This window comes from Leptopilina heterotoma, unplaced genomic scaffold (assembly GCF_015476425.1).
Source record: "Leptopilina heterotoma isolate Lh14 unplaced genomic scaffold, ASM1547642v1 Lhet_130, whole genome shotgun sequence".
Taxonomy (NCBI): domain Eukaryota; kingdom Metazoa; phylum Arthropoda; class Insecta; order Hymenoptera; family Figitidae; genus Leptopilina; species Leptopilina heterotoma.
In genome coordinates this window covers 2,361,606-2,382,993 of record NW_025110849.1, presented here as the reverse complement: position 1 = coordinate 2,382,993, position 21,388 = coordinate 2,361,606, and the positions used below count along the sequence as shown (strand labels likewise).

The following is a 21,388-nucleotide window of genomic DNA, read 5'->3' as shown; positions in this document are numbered from 1 at the left end:
AATTAAAAAATTTTTGAAACAATTTTGATTAAAAGTATTTTACAAATTTACAAAATACTTAAGTAAAATTAGGTGACGAAATTTGAAAAAGGTGAAAAGTTGAGAGTCTGTGATCCCTGAAAATGAACGAATTTTTACGAAGATTCAGTTGAATTGAAAAATGGAAAATATTAAAAAAAAATTTGTAAAAACTAGGAAAATTGCAAAATTAATATTAAAAAAGTGTTTTCGAAAAATATTATATTACATTCGCATTGTACAAAATTCTTAACAAAATATCTTTACTTACATTTAAAAATGCAACGTAAAGCTTTTCTATGGAATCTTGATCGACTCGATAAATAGAAAATGATTTTTAATAATTTGACGAGTCCAACGATTCGATCACGGATTTTAACAAGTTACCTAAGAGAGGTAGAAATTTCATTGTAACAATTTTAGTGCCAAATCCTCCACTAGTGACTACGTCTTCGTTCGATCTCTCTTCTGGCTCGTCAGCATCTTCGAAAACAGAAATCGTATTGTCTTGAGAAGAATCCCATTCAATCGAAGGCGAATTAACTGCTGTCTTTTGTATTGTGGAGTTTTTGACTAATCTCGCCGATAATTTCTGGTTAAATACATCCGGCGCCTCAACGACTCGTGATTTCTTTGAATCAGCTTCGATTAGTGTTGCGGAGACCTATAAATAATAATAATAATAATGTTAATAAGAACAGGGTTGTCACAAAAAATTTTTTTTTTCCCTGACATTTCCTTGATTTCCAGATTTTTTCCTGACTGATTTTGACTTTTTCCCTGGCCCTAAAGAATATTCTGATTCACTCTAAAAATGATTAAATACTCAAAAAATAATGTTCCATCTCATTTATTTAAAGATTTCTTTTAATGTAAAATTAGTAGAAAATATCAATAACTTAACTTCTTTTTTAATCATTATTATTTTTTCATAAGAAAAAAGTTTTCATAAATTTCAAATTCAATAGCTTAAAAGAATATTATTATAAAACATGAAGAAATGGATCACTCGGATTGATTGATTTCTTCATGTTTTATAATAATATTCTTGCAAATAAAATTTAATTATTTTAATAAATAACAATACCTACTCATCACAAGAATTCAATTATTTTCAAAATAAATAAAATTCTTCGCAGAAATTCAATTATTTTCAAACAATAAAAATAAAATAATAAAAAAAATTGTCGTCAAAATTTCAATTATCTTTATAAATTAATTCCAAAGTTCTTCGACAAAATTGAATTATTATTTTTAGAAATTTTAATAAAATTCATTGCAAAATTCAATTATTTTCATAAATTCGTCACAAGAATTCAATTATTCTTGAAAAATTTTAATAAAATTTCCCAAAAGAATTTGATTAAAATATTATATCTTTGTTTATATTAAACAAAGATTTTGACAATATTTTACACAAACATTCAATTATTATTATCCAAATCATAATAATTTATGATAAAGTTCTTTTGAGAATTTTCAAATTCATTTGTTTGCAATTCAATTTTACAGGAAATTTTGATTATTCAGAAATTCTTCAATTAAATATATATTGGAAATAAACTTGAAATAATTTTTAAAATTCTAAAAATTGCAATTATTAGTAACTTCTCCAAAATTCAATTCTCTAAAACTTTAACTAAAATTCATTTATAAATCAATTATTATTAGAATTTTGCAATGATTTTTGATACAATTGCTGAAAATAATTAAATCCCTAAAAAAAATTTTTTAATTTATGAAAATAATTGAATTACTGCGAAGAATCTAATGACAAATTTTAAAACATTTGATTTTTTCGAAAAAATTTATGCAAATTCTATTTTGAATAATTGAATTCTTGTGAAATTTTTATTTGTTTAAAAAATAATTGAATCTTCGTGTAAAATATTGTCAAAATTTTAGTTTAATTAATTAAATTCTTTTGGGAAATTTTATTAAAATCTTTGAAAACAATTGAATTTCTGCGAAGAATTTTATTAATTTTGAAAATAATTGAATTCTTGTGATGAATATTGTTATTTATAAAATAATTGAATTTTACAATGAATTTTGCTATTTATAAAGATAATTAAAATGTTGACGGGAATTTTAAAAAAAAATTTGAAAATAATTGAATTTCTAATTTTAAAATTTATTAAGATAGTTGAATTCTTTCAAATAATTGTGTTAAAATTTTAAAAATTGAAATTAAAGTTTTTCAAAACAAAGACACAAAAATCTAGAATTTTCTTATAAATTCTAAAAATTAAATTTTTTCCAGTACTTTTAATATAATTCCCTGACTTTTCCTTGATTTCCCTGACCAATTTTACTTTCCCTGATCAGGGTGTCTACTATTTTCGTTCAACAAAGTTCCCGATTTTTTCCCGGCTTTGTCCTAATTTTTCCCGGTTTTTTTTCTCATCAAATTTAAATTTATTTGATTTCAAACATAAATATATCTACAAATGGCTTCAAAAAATTTTATTCTTTTGACGAGTTTCTTTAAATTTTTTGAAAATAATGTTTTTTGAATAATTTTAATTAAAAATTTAGAAAATAATTGAATTAAACAAAGAATATTTAAATTTTTTAAAATAATTTTGTCTGTTCATAATTTAAATTGAAAATTTGATTAATTCAATTTTATTAAAATGTATTGATAGTAATTGGATTTCTGCAAAGAATTTTATTATTTATAAAAGTAATTGAATCCTTTAAAAGAATGCTATTATTTATGAAAATAATTAAATGTTTGCGTAGAATTTTATTAAAATTTTTGAAAATAATTGAATTGTGGAGAACAATTTAATTATTTATAAAAATAATTGAAATTACTGGGAGAATTTAAAAAAATTTTTAAACATAATTCAAATTCTGCGATGAAATTTATTATTTATGAAAATAAATGAATTCCTAAAAAGAATTTTTTTATTGACAATTTAATTATTTTTAACAGAATGTAAAGAAATTTCAATTATATTTCAAAAATTGGCAGTTATTTGTTTATAAAAATTCATTTATCTCGAAACAACGGAATTGAAAAATTTCGAAAATCTTATTTTTCAGAATTTTTAAAAAAACTTTGCGAAAATTTAATTTTATTATAAAATTTTAAGTGTGTTTCTTTTTTTAAAATAACTAATAAAAATTTTAATTATTAATCTTCGCACCAAGAAACATGAAATTTAGAAAACAGTATAAATATCTATAAAAATTGAAATAAAAAGCGATTTTTTAAAAACAAATTAAAATAATAAAACTTTTTTTAATTTGGTGAAAAAATTCCCGGCGATGTCCCGGTTTCCCCGGTTAGTAGACACCCTGCCTGACTTTTCCCTGATTTCCCTGATCTGTGGCAACCCTGAAGAAACTAAACAAACAGCTTTGTACGTCACCTGCCAATCAGTGAAATTCTTTTGCTCCAAAAAGTCGAAGAAGACTCCAATCTCAGTTGCCGTTTCCCTCGCGATGAGCTGGCGATCCCTCAACGCCAACCTGGGACTCTTAACGCCCTCCAGCGCCTGACAAAGTATCAACGCTAAATTCACCTCCAAGGCGAGTCTTGTGTTATTTTCCTCCATCGAAGCGAACCAAGGATCACTCGTGCCTCCACTCGCTTCGCCTCGCGACCGATTCAAAGCGTCCTGCTCGTTCCTCGGACTGGAGGTGCTGCCTTTGCCAACATGAGAACGACTCGATATTGGAATGAGGGCCGTTGCTCTCGAGAGAATTGTATTTTCGCAAATCAAAGGATCAAAGGGTCTTCTAATGAGTCTTGGGTTGCTGAGAAGTGACACAGTCACGTCTTGCCCCGTGAGAAACCCTGAAAAGTCGATTCCACTTGAGAGGTTGCTGAGGAGCGATGGGACAACTGAGGCCGATGAACCCGTGTGATGAAGGATTTTCCGTAAATCTTTCACTTGCATTCGCCTCAGATTTTCCGGCGACGCTCGCTCCCATTCCTTCTTCGCCGAATCAATTTTCTCATCTCGCGACGTTGACGGACGAATCACAGTATTCGATAGAGTCGATAATGTCGACGAGGGACTCTTTGAAGAATGTGCGTGAAGTTGTGCCTGTGTAAATAGTTGCGTGGCACTAATTATTGTACCTGAAAATTTAATAAGTCTTAATAGAAATTAAACACTCACAGATTCAAAATAAATTTATTAATCAGGCATCACAGTTGGTCCCCTTTTCCCCCTTTTTTGATGATTTGTCCCCTTTTTCCCTTTTTACTGATCAGAAATCAAATTTCTTAATTTTTTAAAAATACATTTCAATATGTGCTCATAAAATTTACATTCAATTTCAGGGTGGTCCAGCGATTCTTTAAAAAAAATTCAAGAACTTTTCAAGCTTTTCAAGATTCAAAATAATTTCTTTCAAGGTCCATTTTTCGGGTACTAATTTTCAAAATATTCATTATTTATAATCGAGTATAATAGAGTAAGTTCTCTTTATTAATTTTCCTCAATTTAATTTTTTACAGATAATACATTTTTTTATGGGAATTCAATTATTTAAAAAAATTCGAATAAAATTCTTCGCAAGAAATCAATTATTTTCATAAATAATAAAATTTTTCTTGAGAACTCAATTATTTAAAAAAATTTTGATAAAATGCTTTATAAATTTGAAAATTTATGATAAAATTGATCATAGAATACAATTATTTTCGTAAAATATAACATCCTTCCTAGGAATACAATTATTGTCAAAAATGTTTATAAAAATCTTCGAAACAATTCCATTATTTTCTTAAAGAATAAAATTTTTCGAAGCAATTCAATTATTTAAGAAATTTTAATAAAATTCTTCCCAGGAATTTAATTCTTTTCAAAAATAAAATTCTTTCCAAAAATTCAATTCTCTTCAAAAATAAAAATTTCCACAGGAATTCAATTATTTAAAAAAACATTTAATAGAATTCTTTGCTAGAAATCAATTGTTATTTTCAATTATTTTCACAAATAAAATTCTTCACACGAATTCAATTCTTTAAAAAAATTTCTAATAAAATTCATTGCAAGAATTCGATTATTTTCATCAATAACAAAACTTATCGCAGAACTTCAATTATTTTTTATACAATTTTAAATAAATTGACCAAAAATTACATTTATTTTTACAATTTTTTTTTAAATTCGCCGAAAGAATTCAATTATTATTAAAAATTTTAATAAAATTCGTCATAAAAATCCAATTTTAAGAAATATGCAATTATTGAATAAATGATTTATTTTTGTATTTAAATAATTGAATTTTGAAAAGGGTTAAAATTAAAATCTTTGAAAATTTGAATTTATAGTTACAATATTTTTATGATAAGAAATAATGATTTTATCACTCTGTCATCTTAAATTTATTATAAAACATGAGGAAATCGATAACTCCGAGTCGAAGACTCGAAGTGGTCGATTTCGTCATGTTATATAATAATATTCTCATAAGTTATTGAATTTGAGAATCTTAATTCCTATAAAAAATAATAATTATTAAATATTTATTTAAAAAAGAAGTTATTGATGTTCTTCAGGGTCAGGGAAAAAGTGAAAATTTTGTCTGGAAATCAGGGAAAAATAAAATTAAAATCTTGTGGCAACTCTGTACTTATAAACAATTTTTTAATTTCTACATACAACAGTTATTCATAAATAACTTTAAATACAATTTATTGATAAAATTTAACAAATATAAAGAATATCAATTTAAGAAACATCAATCAAAATTGTTTTTAAATAATTGAATTTTTTGGGGAACTTTTATTAAAATAATTTATATCTACAAATTATTGAATTAAGAAAAATTTTTGAAAATAATTGAAATTTTGCAATGAGTTTTATTAAAATTTTTGAAAATAATTGAATTTTATTTTGAAAATAATTGAATTACTGCGAAGAATTGAATGCCAAATTTTAAAACAATTGATTTTTGCGAAAAAGTTTATGCAAATTCTATTTTAAATTCTATTCTAAAATTTTTTTTTTAAATACCTAATTGAAAGTTTGTGTAGAATTTTTCTTAAAACCTTTTGTTTAATAATTAAATTCTTTAGGGAAATTTTATCAAAATAGTAGAATATTGAAAATCATCGAAGTAAGAAAAATTTTTAAAAATAGTTTAAATTTTGCCCCATGATTTTTATTAAAATTTTTGAAAATATTTGAATTCTTCTGATGAATACTATTGTTTATGAAAATAATTGAAGTATGCAATGAATTTTATTAAAATTCCTCAAAATAATTAAACTTTGTCGAAGATTATTGTTTTTTTTATAAAGATAATTGAAATCTTGACCACAATTTTTTTTTTAGATTTTTTGAAAATAATTCAATTTTTGCGAAGAATTTAATTAATTTTTAAAATAATTAAATTCTTGTGATGAATATTTTTATTTATGAAAATAATTGTATTTTGCAATGAATTCTATTAAAGTTCCTGAATATAATTGAATTTCGTCAAAGAATTTTTATAGTTATAAAGATGATTGAAATATTGACGAGAATTCAACTTAAAACATCAAGAAAATAAATCTCATTTTTAAGAATTTTAATTTTTCAAGATTTTGTCATAAAATTCAAGGTGTTTTCAAGGTTTTCAAGGAGCAAAAAAAATTCAAGTACTTTTCAAGGTTTTCAAGGTTGCTGGACACCATGAATTTTTGAATTTATCATGTTTTATTTTTGATTCAGATTATTTATAATTAAATGCTTGCTTCACTTCAAATTCAAATATTTATATAAAAATTGATTTTAAAGCTATCAAACTAGAATCATTTTGAGGTTTATTAAATTCAGAATCAAATGGGCCAAAATATAACCAATTTAATAATGTAAATATATGAAAATATAGTTAATTGATAAAACAAATGAATAGATACGACAAATTTGCAATTTATATCTATTCTATAATTTTAGAAAAGTTTATAAAAAAGATATATCGAAAACACTTAAAAATAATTATTGTATATTCCTATTGTTTATGTGATGTAAATATTTAAAAATTTTCTTTACATTAAAGTTATTTTCTACCAAAGAATCTAAAACTGTAAGAAATTTGAGTATTAATACATTGTTCATATAAATTTTAAGATATTTTAATTTGTTGTTTGGTCTATTTTTTGTCCCCTTTTCCCCTTTTTGAAAATAAAAGGTACTGTGATGCCTGTTATTTGTTTTTGAGAGATTATAAAAATATGAATTGCACTTTTACCGTAAGTCAATTGTGGACCAGAAGTGATGCACATCTGGGGAGGGCCAAAGTTCATCTCCGCCATTGGAGCGTACCAAAAATCTTCCTGGCAGTAGATTGTATCGACGAGAGTATTGAGTCGCGGGGAGAAGTAAACAAAACTCATTGCACAGGATGTATTGATTAAAATTAATTTGTTTACAAGAAGCTTCAATTCGCCACTGAGCTGCTTTTCGTCACATGTTTGCAATTCTTCAGCACTCTCAACACTTATTCCGTCCATGATGAATTTCAAAATTCGAGGGCGTAGCAGGAGATTCACTGTACTGTCATAGGCAAGATATGTGCATTTCTGTCAAAGATTAAACATTCATTTTATTAGAAAAGAATCTTTTAATTTACAAAATATTCATTGACAGTATTCAATTTATTTCACATCATGCAACAAGTTTTATGAGAAACATATTGTTATTGTAACTTCTTCAAAATTACTTTCATCATTTCAATTCAATTATTATTTTCAAGAATTTTTAACCAAAATTCTTCTTTAAATCAATTATTTTTAATAATTTTCAAAAAAGTTCTTTCACGGTTTTTAAATCCATTTGTTTACAATATTCAATTTTACGAAATTTCAATTATTCGTAAATTCTTCATAGTATTAGAAAATAAAAGCTTCAAATAATACAAAAAGAAATTCAATTAAATTTTTTCAAAAAAAGTTCATTTCTAAATTCCAGGATGTTAATAATTTCTAAAAATTCTTCCTGAATTCAATTATTTTCTACAATTTTCAACTAAACTTCATCTCTAAATTAATTATTTTAAATAATTTTCCAAAAGTTTTTAGTGAATTCAATTATTTCAATACAAAAATTCAATTTTTTATGATAATTGTAAAACTGTCCATGTTTTTTTCTTAAGTTCGAAGATAATTGAATTTTAAAAAATTATAATAAAAAAAATCTAAAAATTTAGTTTTTAAAAATATTTTAATGTAATTTTTCGAAAATAATTGAATTAATTAAAAGAATTTTTGTATAATTTAAAAAAACTAATTGATTTTTGGTGAATTTTAATTAAAAATTTTGAAATTGTTTTTTTTTCCAAAAAGTTCAAAATAATTCTAAAATGTTATCTTTTTTTTATGTATTTGAATTTTTGTAAATATATAAATTATTCAAAAGTTGATTGTCAAAAATTCTAACAAAATACTTGAAAAAAAAATTCATTATTTTCAATGAAATTTTACAAAATTTCAATTATTCAGAATCTGTTTAAATTCTATATTTCGAAAATTTAAATAGAGAAATGATTATTTTAAATAATTTTTGAAAGATTTGTTTATAGTAATTTTTCGCATTATAAAAATCAAAATAAGTTGCACTTTTTTTCTAAAAATTGTGGTATGTAATTTGTTGCAATATTTGGAAAAACAGTCGAAAACGTCGCAAGTTTTGAAAATAAGTCGAAAAAATCCCAATTTTCTAAATTTCCCTGACAAAAAATTTTTTAACCGGACGTTTAATCGACTTTACTGACAAAAATTTTGTTTTACTGACATTTCCCTGACTCTACTGACTTTACTGACATGTGGCCACCCTGAATTCAATTATTTCTTAAAATTCACGCTATATTGCTTTTAATATTCAATTATTATCTAAATTTTTACTGAAATTCATTTTTAAATCAATTTTTATTAGAAAATTCTACTAGAATTCAGTTATTCAAGAACAAAAATAAATAATTTATTGAATAATTGAATGTTTCTTAAAATTCAATTCTCATGAAGAATTTTATCAATAAATTTTTAAATAATTAAATTCTTTGGACGATTTTTAATAAAATTTTTAAGGATAATTACATTTTTCGAGAAATTTGATTAAAATTCAATTAAAAATAATAAATTGAAATTCTGCGATGAGTTTTATTATTTATGAAAATAATTGAATTTCTGCAATAATTTGTAACTTCTCCAAAATTAGATCTTTTTGGTGTTTTTTTAACTAGAATATTTTTTTAAATCCATTATTGATAACAATTTTTGAAAAATTCGAAATATTTCGAATTATATAATTTTTTACCAAGTGATAAATTCTTTTAAATATATAATTTTTTAAAAAGTTCTTTAAGAATTTTCAAATCCTTTTGTTTACAATTCAATTTTACAAAATTTCAATTATTCGGGTATTCTTCAATTAAATATATTGTAGAAAATAAAAACTTCAAAAACATTATTTCAAGTAAAATTCAAATAAAGTTTTCAGAAAAATTAATTCTTATACAGAATTGTTAGTTAAAATTATGAAAAATTCAAACTTTCAAAGATTTTAATATGAAACCTTTTCAAATATTCAAGTACTTCTAAAAATTCACGCTATAATGCTTTTAATATTCAATTGTAATCTAGAATTTTAAATGAAATTCATTTTCTTAAACAGAATTTTAGTTTTTTCGAAAATAATTGAATCTCTGTAAAAGTTTTATTATTTATGAAAATAACTGAATTATTGAGAAGAAATTTATAAAAAATTTAAAAATAATTGAATTCCTGTGGAATTTTTATTATTTCATGAAAATAATTAAATATTTCCGTAGAATTTTACCAAATTTTTTTTTAAATAATTGAATTCGTTCGGAAAATTTTATTTAAAATAATAAATATTGAAAATCATTTAATTGAGGAAAATTTTTGAAAATAATTGAAATTTTGCCAAGAATTTTATTGAAATTTTTGAAAATAATTGAATTTCTGCAATTATTTGTAATTTCTCTAAAATTCTTCAAATAATATCGTACAATTGACGAATTTTTCGTCTTTTTTCTATGAAATTACGGACCTTTTTTCAAAAAACTGACTTTTACGGACTTGAAGCAAATTTACAAACCTTTACAGAATTTACGGACCTAGTTTGATCTCTGATAGTAGTATTTTTCAAAAAAGTCGAATAAAAGAACTAGCTTTTAAAAACGAGAATGAACTGTTTTTCTCCAAAATCTGTTAGAAAATCTTTGCTTCGAGATTAATTTTGTTATCAGCTTTAAAAAATTTATCGAAAGAGATTAAGAAATTAGGAAGTAAGACTTGAAAATTTTTAGAGTTGATTTGAAGTACAAAATAAAAAGTGTCACATACCACTAGAGTCTCTCGAACACTCGGTTGTATGGAGTCCCAATAAACAGGTTTCGTCGAGAGAGTTGAGACGAGAGAAATCAACGATTGAATGAGGTCCGCGGCCGCAGGATCTGCTGTATGTCTCAATAACGTGGAAACTTCCATTAATTGATATTCGTGCGATCCAAGAAATGTGACAACGAATGAAATGTACGCAGATGACGATTCGCTAATCACCAATCCAATTATAAATTCTATTCCAATTGTGTAGAGCGGCCACCAATCTTGACAGCGCCAGATGCTCATGCTGCTGCAATCCTAAAAAGCACTCAATTAATATTCGTCAATAATTAGAGAAAACAAACAACTCACGTCATACAGAGAGTCCAAGACACTGTTCTTCAGGTCCGGAGGTGGAATCAAGGTGAGCCAAAGTTTCGCGACAGCTTCCTCCTCAAATTTGAAACTTCCGGAAATCGATCTGACGGCCGTTCCCAACAGAGCGAGGGCAACCTTGCTGAATTTTGCGTAAGGGTGCTTCTGCATCGTGACACCGACTGTCGTCATTATTTCCGATATTAATTGTCCAAGTTGCAAACTGGCGGACTTCCTTCGTCGATTCTTCGAATTGTATTCGATCTGATAGTTGAGGAGCTGAGTGATAACGCTGACTGTCAATGTTGCCGGAAGAGACTCGGAAATTGCCGCCAACTCCATTGCCTCGAGATCTTCACTAGCTCTGTCCACCTTATCTTTTCCATCTTCATTCACAAACTTTCGTTTTCTTTCCCTACTTCTGGCCAATTCGCGCAACTCCTCAACGTCCCCGATTGCGAGAAGACACGATTGTCCCAATAAATAATCAAGAGTCACATTGTCATCAACCAGAATCTCTCCAATCAGTTGCATACATCCCAAAACTAACGAAATTAAAGTCTGTCTCAAAGATCGTCCGTACCCTCGATAGAATTGCGCAATTTCATGAACGAGTTGCCGCAATTTGTTCTTCAAATCGGAAGAATTGCTAATGCACTTCAACTTCCATGAGGAGATGCATCGCAGAGCTATGGAGGCCAATAGCATTGTGGTCTTCGCAATGGAAATCCGCCTGGCTGATGACTTTGGCGTTGGTTGCTTCAGTAACTCGAGTAAATGATCGAGTGCCAGGGATGTCGTCTCCCGGGCCTGCTTCTCGTCGATCGGGTATTTCTTCGCCACCCTCTCGTCGGTAATAGTCACGAGGAGCTGATACCAGGATTCAAGCATCGATTCATAAAAAGGCTTCATGCCGTCTTTCTCTAAAATGACCTGGTCTTCTTCCTCAGCCAGCTCCGAGTTGGGAACACTTTTGAAAACGTAGTTCGTCATCTTCCCCCAATAGTCTTCTTTTGCATCCAACAATTTGTCCAAGTTCGTCTCAAAGTCCTTTTCCAAAAGCGTGCTCTTAAATAATTCCAGTGTGATGATGTCAATCAACTGTGAATACCCCTTGACATTGGGTACCAATTTCCGAAAGAGTGGCGCAAACAAGTGACTCCAGAATTCAGGCTTCTTGCGGAAAAAGTTGACGAGAATTTCATTCCGGTGATACCAGATGGCTCGCAAGAGGCTCATTGTCGAGTCGTAAAGTCGGTCGTAGACTATGTTGTCCTCCTGGAAAATTCTTTGCATATAAAGATCTAGGAATTGAGTGCAACCTTCGGTGAGAAATTCATCAGCGGGTCGAGGGAAAATTCTCTTGCGTTCGGCTTGGTGCATTATATTAAAAAGTGCCTCGGTCAATCCTGGTTGACGATCGAGGCAAACGGCGACTAATTCCAAAACCGCAACTTTGACCTCCGCGGCGCATGTGGGCGACATTAGCCTCGAGGCGAATGTCTCGCGAATCGCCGTTCCGTCCATTCCCATGCAAACCAAAAGCGACATGGAGAATCCCTCGGCGAACTTCTTTAGGAGTCGCACCGCCATGGCCTGGAGGGCCGGACTGAACCACACGTAGAGGTAGTCGACGATCGTCGGCACGATGAGGAGGCCGTTCGGCAGGGAAGGCGAGGCGTAGAGCGCGATTTCGAGCGGCGATCGTTCCTCGATTCCCAATCCGAGGTTCTTTCGGTACATCAGTAGACGATTCACGACCGAGAGGGCTAACTGAACACTCTTGATAACCTTGAATCCCTTGCCTGCGATCCAGTCCGTTTCGTTCATCATTCGGTTCCTCAGTGCGCGCTCGCCGGTGCGAACCATTTTTAGTAGCGCGTGTCTCGGTTCAAGGTGTAGTAGATTGTAGGTGACGATCAGTTTCAGTTCGTTTCGCGACTCGCCCTTATGTTCGGGGACCGAATCCAGGGCTCGGTGGAGGCAGAAGATGCTCTTTAGCCAGAGTTCGACTTTCTCGGATTCCGACTGGAAGTACCAGGAATCGAGTTTTGGAAGTATGCTCTGCAGGAGGAGAACCATGCCGGGAATTTCGACGGAGTACATCGCTTCTTTACTGTGACGAGCGATGAGGTAGTTGGACAGGGTGTCGAGGTAAGCGTTGAGAATCGGGTAAGTGTGCTGTATTGTCTCGATACTGGACAGCCAGGAAGCGATGAGCCCTCCGTCGAAGGAGACAGCTTCAGCGAACTCGGTCGTCTTCTGATATCGATCGTCAAATCGAGGATAAACTTCGGTTCTCATTCGCGAAAGAACGTCTTCGGGGTAGCGGAGGACGAGCTTCGACGAGACCCTGATGCACGCGGCCACGACCTTGTAGATATTCAAAGAGAGACTCGCGTACGAGAATCGGTTCACAATTTCAAAGCTGAGTTCCGTGGGAATTACCATACTTCTAGGAATCTCCATGTCAGTGGCCAGGAGAGCTTCCAAAAGAGCGAAACCCTGCGACACCTGCTCTGGGAGGAGGGCTTCTGTGTAACTCAAACTCGCCATTCCCCCGCTCGCCTGCAGGAAGAGTTGCTCAATCTTGTGGTGAAAGGCGTCCCAGTAGCTTGCCTTCGTCTGCCAGAGAACTACGTCAAACTCGTCGCCATCGTTCCTTCGCCTGGCCGAATCGATCCTCTCGTGGGGAGTGTTCCTCGAAATCCTAAACGAATTTCTATGAATTATACAGTCCTGCTCGTAGGGCTTCAGACAATCCATCGTGTGCAAGGTTTGGCGAGACACCTCCAAAGTGAGCGACGGCAAGTTATCGAGCTCCTGCGTCACGTTTTTCGCACTCGACGCTGAAGCGCTCGCCAAACCGGTGACGATTGCCGTGAGGGGTTCGAATCGATAGGGAAACCATTGGGCCGCATACTTGTAAAATACCCAAAGTCCCTCTTCTCTCTCCTGCCAGAATCTTTCGGCGAGCTCCGGATATCTCAAAACAGCGGCGACGGCGTCGAAAACCCCCGTCAGGGTATCGAGTCTGTCCTCGTCAATAAAAGCACAAAGGAGAGTCAAGAGATTATAGAGACTACTCCGGACGATTTCCGCATAGTGCGTGTCTTCTCTAATCATCTCGGAATCGAGCAGTCCCCTCAAGTAATGAAAGACATTCATTTGAATCGCCCGAATGCCGAACGGACGGAAACAGTTGAGAACGTCCGGATTTTCGGGTTCGATCGCGTAATTCGCGAGCATCCAGGCGAGAAGCAAGGGGCCGTCCTGGGGCAGACTGTCGCGCAGACACTTGTGCTCGAGAGTGTCTTGCATCGTCTTGCCGACGCCCTTTATCCAATCCTCCATTCCGACGTGTTTCGCCACATCGAACGCGACTAGCAGCAAACCCGCCTGACTGTACTGAATGACCTCTATTTTCTTTGCCACCAACTCTCTGTCCTCGTGGCTCTTGTAGGAGATTAAGCGCCTCGGCTCTCCGCTGATGCTCGCGTAAATATTACTAAATGCACTGTCCGCGACGTGCACGTCGTTCAAAATCACCGTGTAAATGTGCAACAGTTCGCGCATTTCATTCAAACTGCTCTCGTAGATCCAATGCAAGTGGTCTTCGGTAAAAAGCTGTGATCTACTGGGAGGGTTGATAAACTTAAGAGCCTCAATTTGCTTCTGCACACTCTCTAACAAACTACCCAAAAGGACTTCGTCGAAGAAACTGCAAAACTCCTTCTGATGGGGATGCTTTACATTGTCTCTATATTCCACCATTAGTTTCAGACATTTTATCAGTGTTATCCTCTCCGCGTAGTAGAAGCTCCAAATTTCCTCGATCAACACTTTCATCGACGTCAAATCCGTTAATTGAGAGGCAAAAGTTTCCGCGCAATTTCTGTATTCGTAGATCATGAAATTGCAAACTAAATCCCACGTTATCGTCGCGTCCACATTCTGGGGAAAGTAAATTTCTAATAACGTTTTTGTCTTTAAAATAATGATAAATTAAAAAAAAATTAACTTACCAGGAGTGGAGCCAGTTTACTGATTAAGTCATACATTCGAGGTGGCGGATTATTCTTGGAAACATCTTGTAACGATTCTTCAGTGAACTTTTTGAAAAAATTGAGCCCATCTCGTAAAAGAGGAGTTGCGTTTTTAATCTCATCCTCGACGAGATCCTTGTCACATCGACAAATAGTTCCAGATATAACGGACCATAATCCTTTGCAATAACTGTTCTCACAAAAATGATTTAAATATTATGAAAATGACTACGTCTATAGGTGGTTTAATTATTCGACCAGTGATCAGAAATAAATAACGGTTTTGAGTTGTAGAGAAAAATTGTCAGAATAAGATGGTTTCAATATTTGGCCATTGTGTTAAGAAAAGGTCCGTCTATCAAGTATATAAATATGTTCGATATTTTGTAAATATTTAGATATTATTTAATAAACATTGTTTGTTTGCAACATCGTATTTAAATACAAGTTTACATAAGTTTCAGTTTATCAATGTTCCTGACATTTCCCTGACATCAAAATTATATTCCCTGACAAAAATCTTTTTATAGAAAAATATGAAAGATTACGGAAAATGAGTAAAATTTATGAATTTTAATAATTTCTAAAAATTCTTCCTCAATTCAATTATTTTCTACAATTTTCAACTATAAACTTCATCTGTAAATCAATTATTTAAAATAATTTTACGAAATTTCTTCGAGAATTAAATTATTTAAATACAAAAATTCAATTTTTTATAATAATTATAACTGTCCATGACTTTTTTTCTTTAGTTTATTAAGGTATAATATTTTCAAAAAATAAGAATAATCAAATTTTTGAAGAATTTCAATTATAAATATGACCAAGATTTTTCCGAAATTTTAAAGAGTAAATTTTTATTTGGTTTTTTTGAAGATAATTAAATCTTTAAAAAATATGATAAAAAAATTCTAAGAATTAAGTAGTTTTTAAAAATATTTTAATGTAATTTTTCAGAAAGAATTGAATTTCTTACAAGATTTTTTGTATTATTTATAAAAAAAACCAATTAATTTTATAATGAATTTTAATTAAAAAATTTTTTTTTTCTTCCAAAATGTTAAAAATAATTCTAAAATGTTATCATTTTTCGTGTATATTTGAATTTTCGGAAATATATATTTGAAGGTATTTGAAGGTCATTAATTGTCATTTTTAAATTTACGTTTAAAGATTTTTCATTAGAAATTTTTGATAATTCATTCAAAATTTGCAATTAAAATTCTTCAAAAGTTGATTCTCAAGAATTTTAACAAAATACTTGGAAAAAAATTAATTATTTACAATTTAATTTTACTAAATTTCAATTATTCAAAATCTTTTTAATTATATGTTTCGAAAATTTAAATAGAAAAATGATTAAAAAATAATTTTTGAAAGATGTATTTATAGTTATTTTTCGCAATATAAAAATCGAAATGAGTTACACTACCGTCCTTTTTTCATGAGTGGAAAAATGCTTAAAACGTAAAAAATAAGAATGACAAAAATTTTTCGTATTTTTTTCCTGAAAGCTAATGAAATTATGAAAAGACTGACACCTGATCGAAGAATTTTCGTTGACTATTCTGTCAGATACAGAAAAAATACTGGATTTTGCATGCTTTTCGTAATTTTTTAATTTCTCGAAAACTAATTAACTTTTTTTAGCGTTCTTGGTCTTGTTTCAATCTCTATTCAATGTAGCGTAGTGATGCACGTTGAGATGAGAATATTGATCATATCGCTCATTTCACGTTGCTCGAAAGTAGTAATCGAAATTGAGAATCTCAATATTTCTTTTGTTTTGATCGTCTCATCTCATCTCATTTCTCGCCTAAGTTCTCATCACAGCAACTGTCACTCGATTAAATGACGAATCAGAGAATAAATAATGTATGCAAAAATTTAGCTGTATTTATTTATGCATTGGACCGAAAAAAAATTTCACGTGTTGTACTGATAGATTTGTGTGATTTTTTTCATTCAGTATCCTTCTCTATCAATTGGGAAAAATTGATATTAACCCTACACCAGTCGCCTAATGAGAAGTTTCCTAACCAAATTTCTACTTTTATGTATACGTATAATTATGATTGTATATTTTTAGTATCTGTTCTCCTATTTTATAGGTTAATTAAAATTGTTTTTGTGTTCTTTTATATTTTTATTTTCATATCAAAGTCATTAAATGTCGGGGATTTTCGACGCAAAGTAAGGAAACTTCTTATCATGTAACTAACCGCGCATACTTGATTTGATTTGTTATTAATTTCTTATTTTAATAACTAATAAAAAGTAGAAGGTAATTTAAAATTTTAGTAAACATTTAAAATAAAATTTGCTATTTTATAACAATTTTAGAGTAATTTCTGATGGTGAGGAATTTTTTTACCTGCAACCAATCGAGCTAACAAATTTTATGCGACTGACAGAAAGTTAAATAACAATATTTTAATTTAGATAGAAATTATTGTCAAACTTTTTCCAAAATTATTTGGAAAAAGATTATATTATAAGAATAATCCACGAAATCTTGAGTTTAATTATAAATTATAATATAACTGGATAATTAGAAATTATTTTTTTTTATTTGAAAGAGAACTTCTGTCATTTTTGATATTTTAAGCAAAATATTATTGTGTCCAGTATACTGCAACATTATTATGATTATTTAGTAAATCTTAAATATACTTTCATCATTTCTGGTCAATTGCAACATTTGTTAATTCGTAAATTTTGACACTAACATAAATATTAAACAGATGATCGAAAATTACGATCTTTTGAGAATCTCGATAGTATGAGATGAGATGAGACGAGATTTAAAACAAAACAATGGGATATTTTCTCATTCTTTCTCATTTCTCGTATATCTCGCTCAAATGCATCACTAATGTAGCGAATCTGAATTATTAACTGGTATTGTGAAATAAATTTTTACAAAAAAACTTGAAACCGTAAAGGAGGATTCAAAAAATTCAAAAAATTATCATGAATATTAAAATGTCAAAAAGGTCAATGTAAAATATGTTCATTTAATAGATATACTAAAATTCAAAAAAGCTTTTTAATTACTTAATTATTTAATTAAAAAAATTTTTTTTTTGAAAAAGTGTTAATCTGTTTTTCAAAATTTTTTTATCCGCCTTTCACAGTTTCAATTTTTTTTGGAAAAATTTATATCACAATACCATTAATTAATTTAGATTCTACATTGAATAGAGATTGAAACAAGACCAAGAACGCTAATAAAAGTTAATTAGTTTTCGAGAAATTAAAAAATTACGAAAAGCATGCAAAATCCAGTATTTTTTCTGTATCTGACAGAATAGTCAACGAAAATTCTTCGATCAGGTGTCAGTCTTTTCATAATTTCATTAGCTTTCAGGAAAAAAATACGAAAAATTTTTGTCATTCTTATTTTCTACGTTTCAAGCATTTTTCCACTCATGAAAAAAGGGGCGTCCTGATACTCACGGACGGTAGTGTACATTTAATACTAAAAAATATGATGTTTTGTTGCAATATTTGGAAAAAAGTGGAAAAAGTCGCGATTTTAGAAAATAAGTTTTTAGGACATTCTAGGACAGATTCCTTATTTTTCCAGGACATTAAAATGGATAATATTATTTTATATTATGACAAGCATAATTTAAATTAACCTACTTAAACAAAAATATTCATTTTATCGTATTAAGAGTCAAAAATCTATATATTGTAGATAGGGGCTGTCCATAAAGCATGTAATATTATTAGGGGTTGGTAGGGGTTAAGAAAATGGTCATGGTTTATCACGAGGGGGAGGGGGGGTATTGGCTTTCTTGTCATGTGATATAACTCTTGAAAAAAATCTATACTTTTATGTATAGATATTTATGTGGTTGGATGATTACCTAATAAATTGATGAAAGTTTCGTGGACAATGAAAATTTAGACTTTAAGGAGAAAGAAAACGCACTACTATTAAGCATCAACGATTACTGGAAAACCCTTGGTGTGAAGATAATGCATAATTCAGAGAAGAAAAAAATAATATACACTACCGGTCAAAATTGAGAGACCACCCATTTTCAGACGAATGAAAACCGTTTTAAAACATAAAATTTATTGAAACTAAAATTTTTTTCTGTTCATTTTTTGAAAGATGATAAAATTTTGAAAAGAACAAAATATTTCAGAAGTCGTTTGGCTAATAATTTATTTAGATATTTTTTAAAAATCGCCATTTTTAATTTTTTTTTTACAAAAATTTGAATAATTTCTAAAATAATGAACGCTTTTTAATGATCTTAGGCTTATTTTAAAGGTCATTTGCTACACTATAAGAATTACTTATAGGCATTAACGTGCAATTTTTTTTCTTAGAAAATGCAGGCCATCAAACTTAGACCAAAAAAATTAAAAAAATTTGGAATAATTTTTCTGTACTACAAACTATTCTAGAAAATACATAACATATCATACAGTGTAGATTTTTCAAGAAAATTTTATAAAAAAAATATTTAAAAATTTCAAAAATTATTTTTCTGTTAATAAGATTGTTTTAAATTTTTTGATTTATTTTGGTTCAATTTTGTCAGCCTGTATTTTCTAAGAAAAGAATTACACGTTAATGCCTATAAGTAATTCTTATAGTGTAGCAAATGACCTTTCAAATAAGTCTAAGATCATTAAAAAGCGTTTTGTAAATATCATGACCTATCACAACCGGGGGGAGGGAGTCAAAAATCGGAAAAAAATATCACATGCTTTATGGATGGCCCCATACCTGTTTCTTTAACCAAACGACAAATTGGAATTATTTTTTGATAGATCAAAAAAATTATTCTTTTAAGTTTGAGTAAAATTTTGAAAATATTGAATATTTAAAAGCAAAATAAGGAAAATTCAAGGACAAGAGTTTAAAATCCAGGATATTTATGGACATTTTTTCAAATTCCAGGAATTCTAGGACCAGTAGACACCCTGTAAATTAGTATCAGGCAATGATTATTACTATTTTTCTATTTATTCTTAATTTTATTTTCATTTTTATTTCCTTTACTTTATTATTATTATTATTATTTGTATATTATTATTATTATTTACTTTACTTTAACTCCAAATGTTACATTTCAATTTTTGGCTAAATTTTAATTCCATCGACATATAATGTACAATTTTTTTATTTATTCGTAAGATATGTTTTATTGTTTCTTTTTTCTTCTTTCTTTTTTACTTTTGTTTTCATTTTTATATTGATTTTAATTTTAATATTGTATTAAGTTAATTCTGTTTTATCCTCAGTTTACATTATTTCTGTATTTTTATTTATTATGTACTTATTATTTTGATGTTCTTCAAATTATTATTTAAAGTCTTCGTGTAATATCACTATTGTTTTCTGTATTATTAAATGTTTCTAAATTATTATTTAACGTCTTCGTGTTTTCGTATTATTTATTATTGTTTTTTGTATTATTTTGTAGACTCCCTGAAGAGGAAATCGTATTGATTTCGAAACGTTGGAGTAATTTTGTATTAAAAAAACACTTGTTCAATATTCATAATACCTTTTTCATCCATTTTGTTAAATTGTCTATACTTGATATTTTTTGTTAATAATGTTTTTTTAAATTTTATCAAAACGTTAGTTATTGTATATTAAAATACAAAAAATCTATTTATTTTGACTGGCCAATTAGTGTCTCTTGTTTATTTGGCCAGCTTTATATATTGTGTTTTCAATGATGCACTGACTAAATAGAGAAACCAACTTATTCTGCCAGTGTAATGTCAGAATAATCAAACCACCTAATTCTGCCAGTTAACTGACCGAATAATCACTCCGTATAAAAATATGAAAATTACATGAAAACATTTATACTTTAATAGAAATTTTTTCAAATTAAAACCAAGTTTACGTACGGAATATTGCCAATTGGTGCCACCGACATGATTAACAACTTTTATTGTTAATTACACACTTACTAAAATACTATTAAATTAAAAATTAACACTTCATTTTTCTTGATTTTTCCACTGGTACAAAACATTAACAATCTTTTGAGCACATAACCTAAAATTATTTTTGACCGCGATTTGCGTTCAAAATATAACTTAAGACCCGTATACAACGATCTCAAATTGTCCAAAGGAATGAGTGTGTGACGTTACGCCTAGTGTCGTCTTTGGTGATTCAGTGAATTTAAAGAAATACAAAAGTCACTATGACTTATTTAATATAGGGAATTTCACTTTAAGTATTTTGGTAAACTTAAAGGCGCTAGCACAGCTCCTACTGCCTGCCTGCCTGCCTGCAGGTTGACATGGTAACACATTAGAGTAAGAGAGTCAGAAAATTCAAATTAAATGTTTTAAGTTTTTTCTCTCTCACTCTTACGGCGCCTGCCTGCGCAGGCAGGCAGGCAGTAGCAGTGTTGGGAAGTGACGCGTCACTCGAGGTTTTTGACGTAAAATACTTGGTTTTTTACATAGGTAAAATACGTATTTTACCCCCCTCCCCCAAAAAATACATTGTGTATTGTGACGGCAGGCCTAAATTCACGTAATTCTCCGCTAGGGAAAAACACTACGTAACTCTTCGTACGGAAGTAACTAGGTAATAGCGCTAGGATTCAAAATTAATATCAATATAATAATTGAATTTTAATGTAAAATAAAAACGCAT

The 21,388-nt window shown here is 29.3% G+C and overlaps 1 protein-coding gene across 1 annotated transcript; it reads right to left on the bottom strand.

The window, feature by feature from the left end:
- Nucleotides 1-223: 223 nt before the first annotated feature.
- LOC122512985 (nucleoporin Nup188) lies at nucleotides 224-20,828 on the bottom strand. Its single transcript, XM_043629194.1, has 7 exons — nucleotides 20,626-20,828; nucleotides 14,713-14,923; nucleotides 10,685-14,641; nucleotides 10,334-10,630; nucleotides 7,219-7,549; nucleotides 3,399-4,114; nucleotides 224-682 (listed from the first exon to the last, which is right to left on the bottom strand). The coding sequence occupies exons 1-7, from the start codon at nucleotides 20,652-20,654 to the stop codon at nucleotides 356-358; spliced, it is 5,868 nt and encodes a 1,955-aa protein (XP_043485129.1). The 5' UTR covers nucleotides 20,655-20,828; the 3' UTR covers nucleotides 224-355.
- Nucleotides 20,829-21,388: the final 560 nt, after the last annotated feature.

Bases quoted from the DNA above. Each gene is read 5' to 3' on its own strand.
- LOC122512985 (XM_043629194.1), bottom strand. From the start codon at position 20,654: ATGTCGGTGGCACCAATTGGCAATATTCC. The intron at 14,924-20,625 runs GTACGTAAACTT...TTGTGAGAACAG, and splicing joins GCACCAATTGGCAATATTCC to TTATTGCAAAGGATTATGGT. The intron at 10,631-10,684 runs GTGAGTTGTTTG...AGTGCTTTTTAG, and splicing joins TCTTGGACTCTCTGTATGAC to GATTGCAGCAGCATGAGCAT.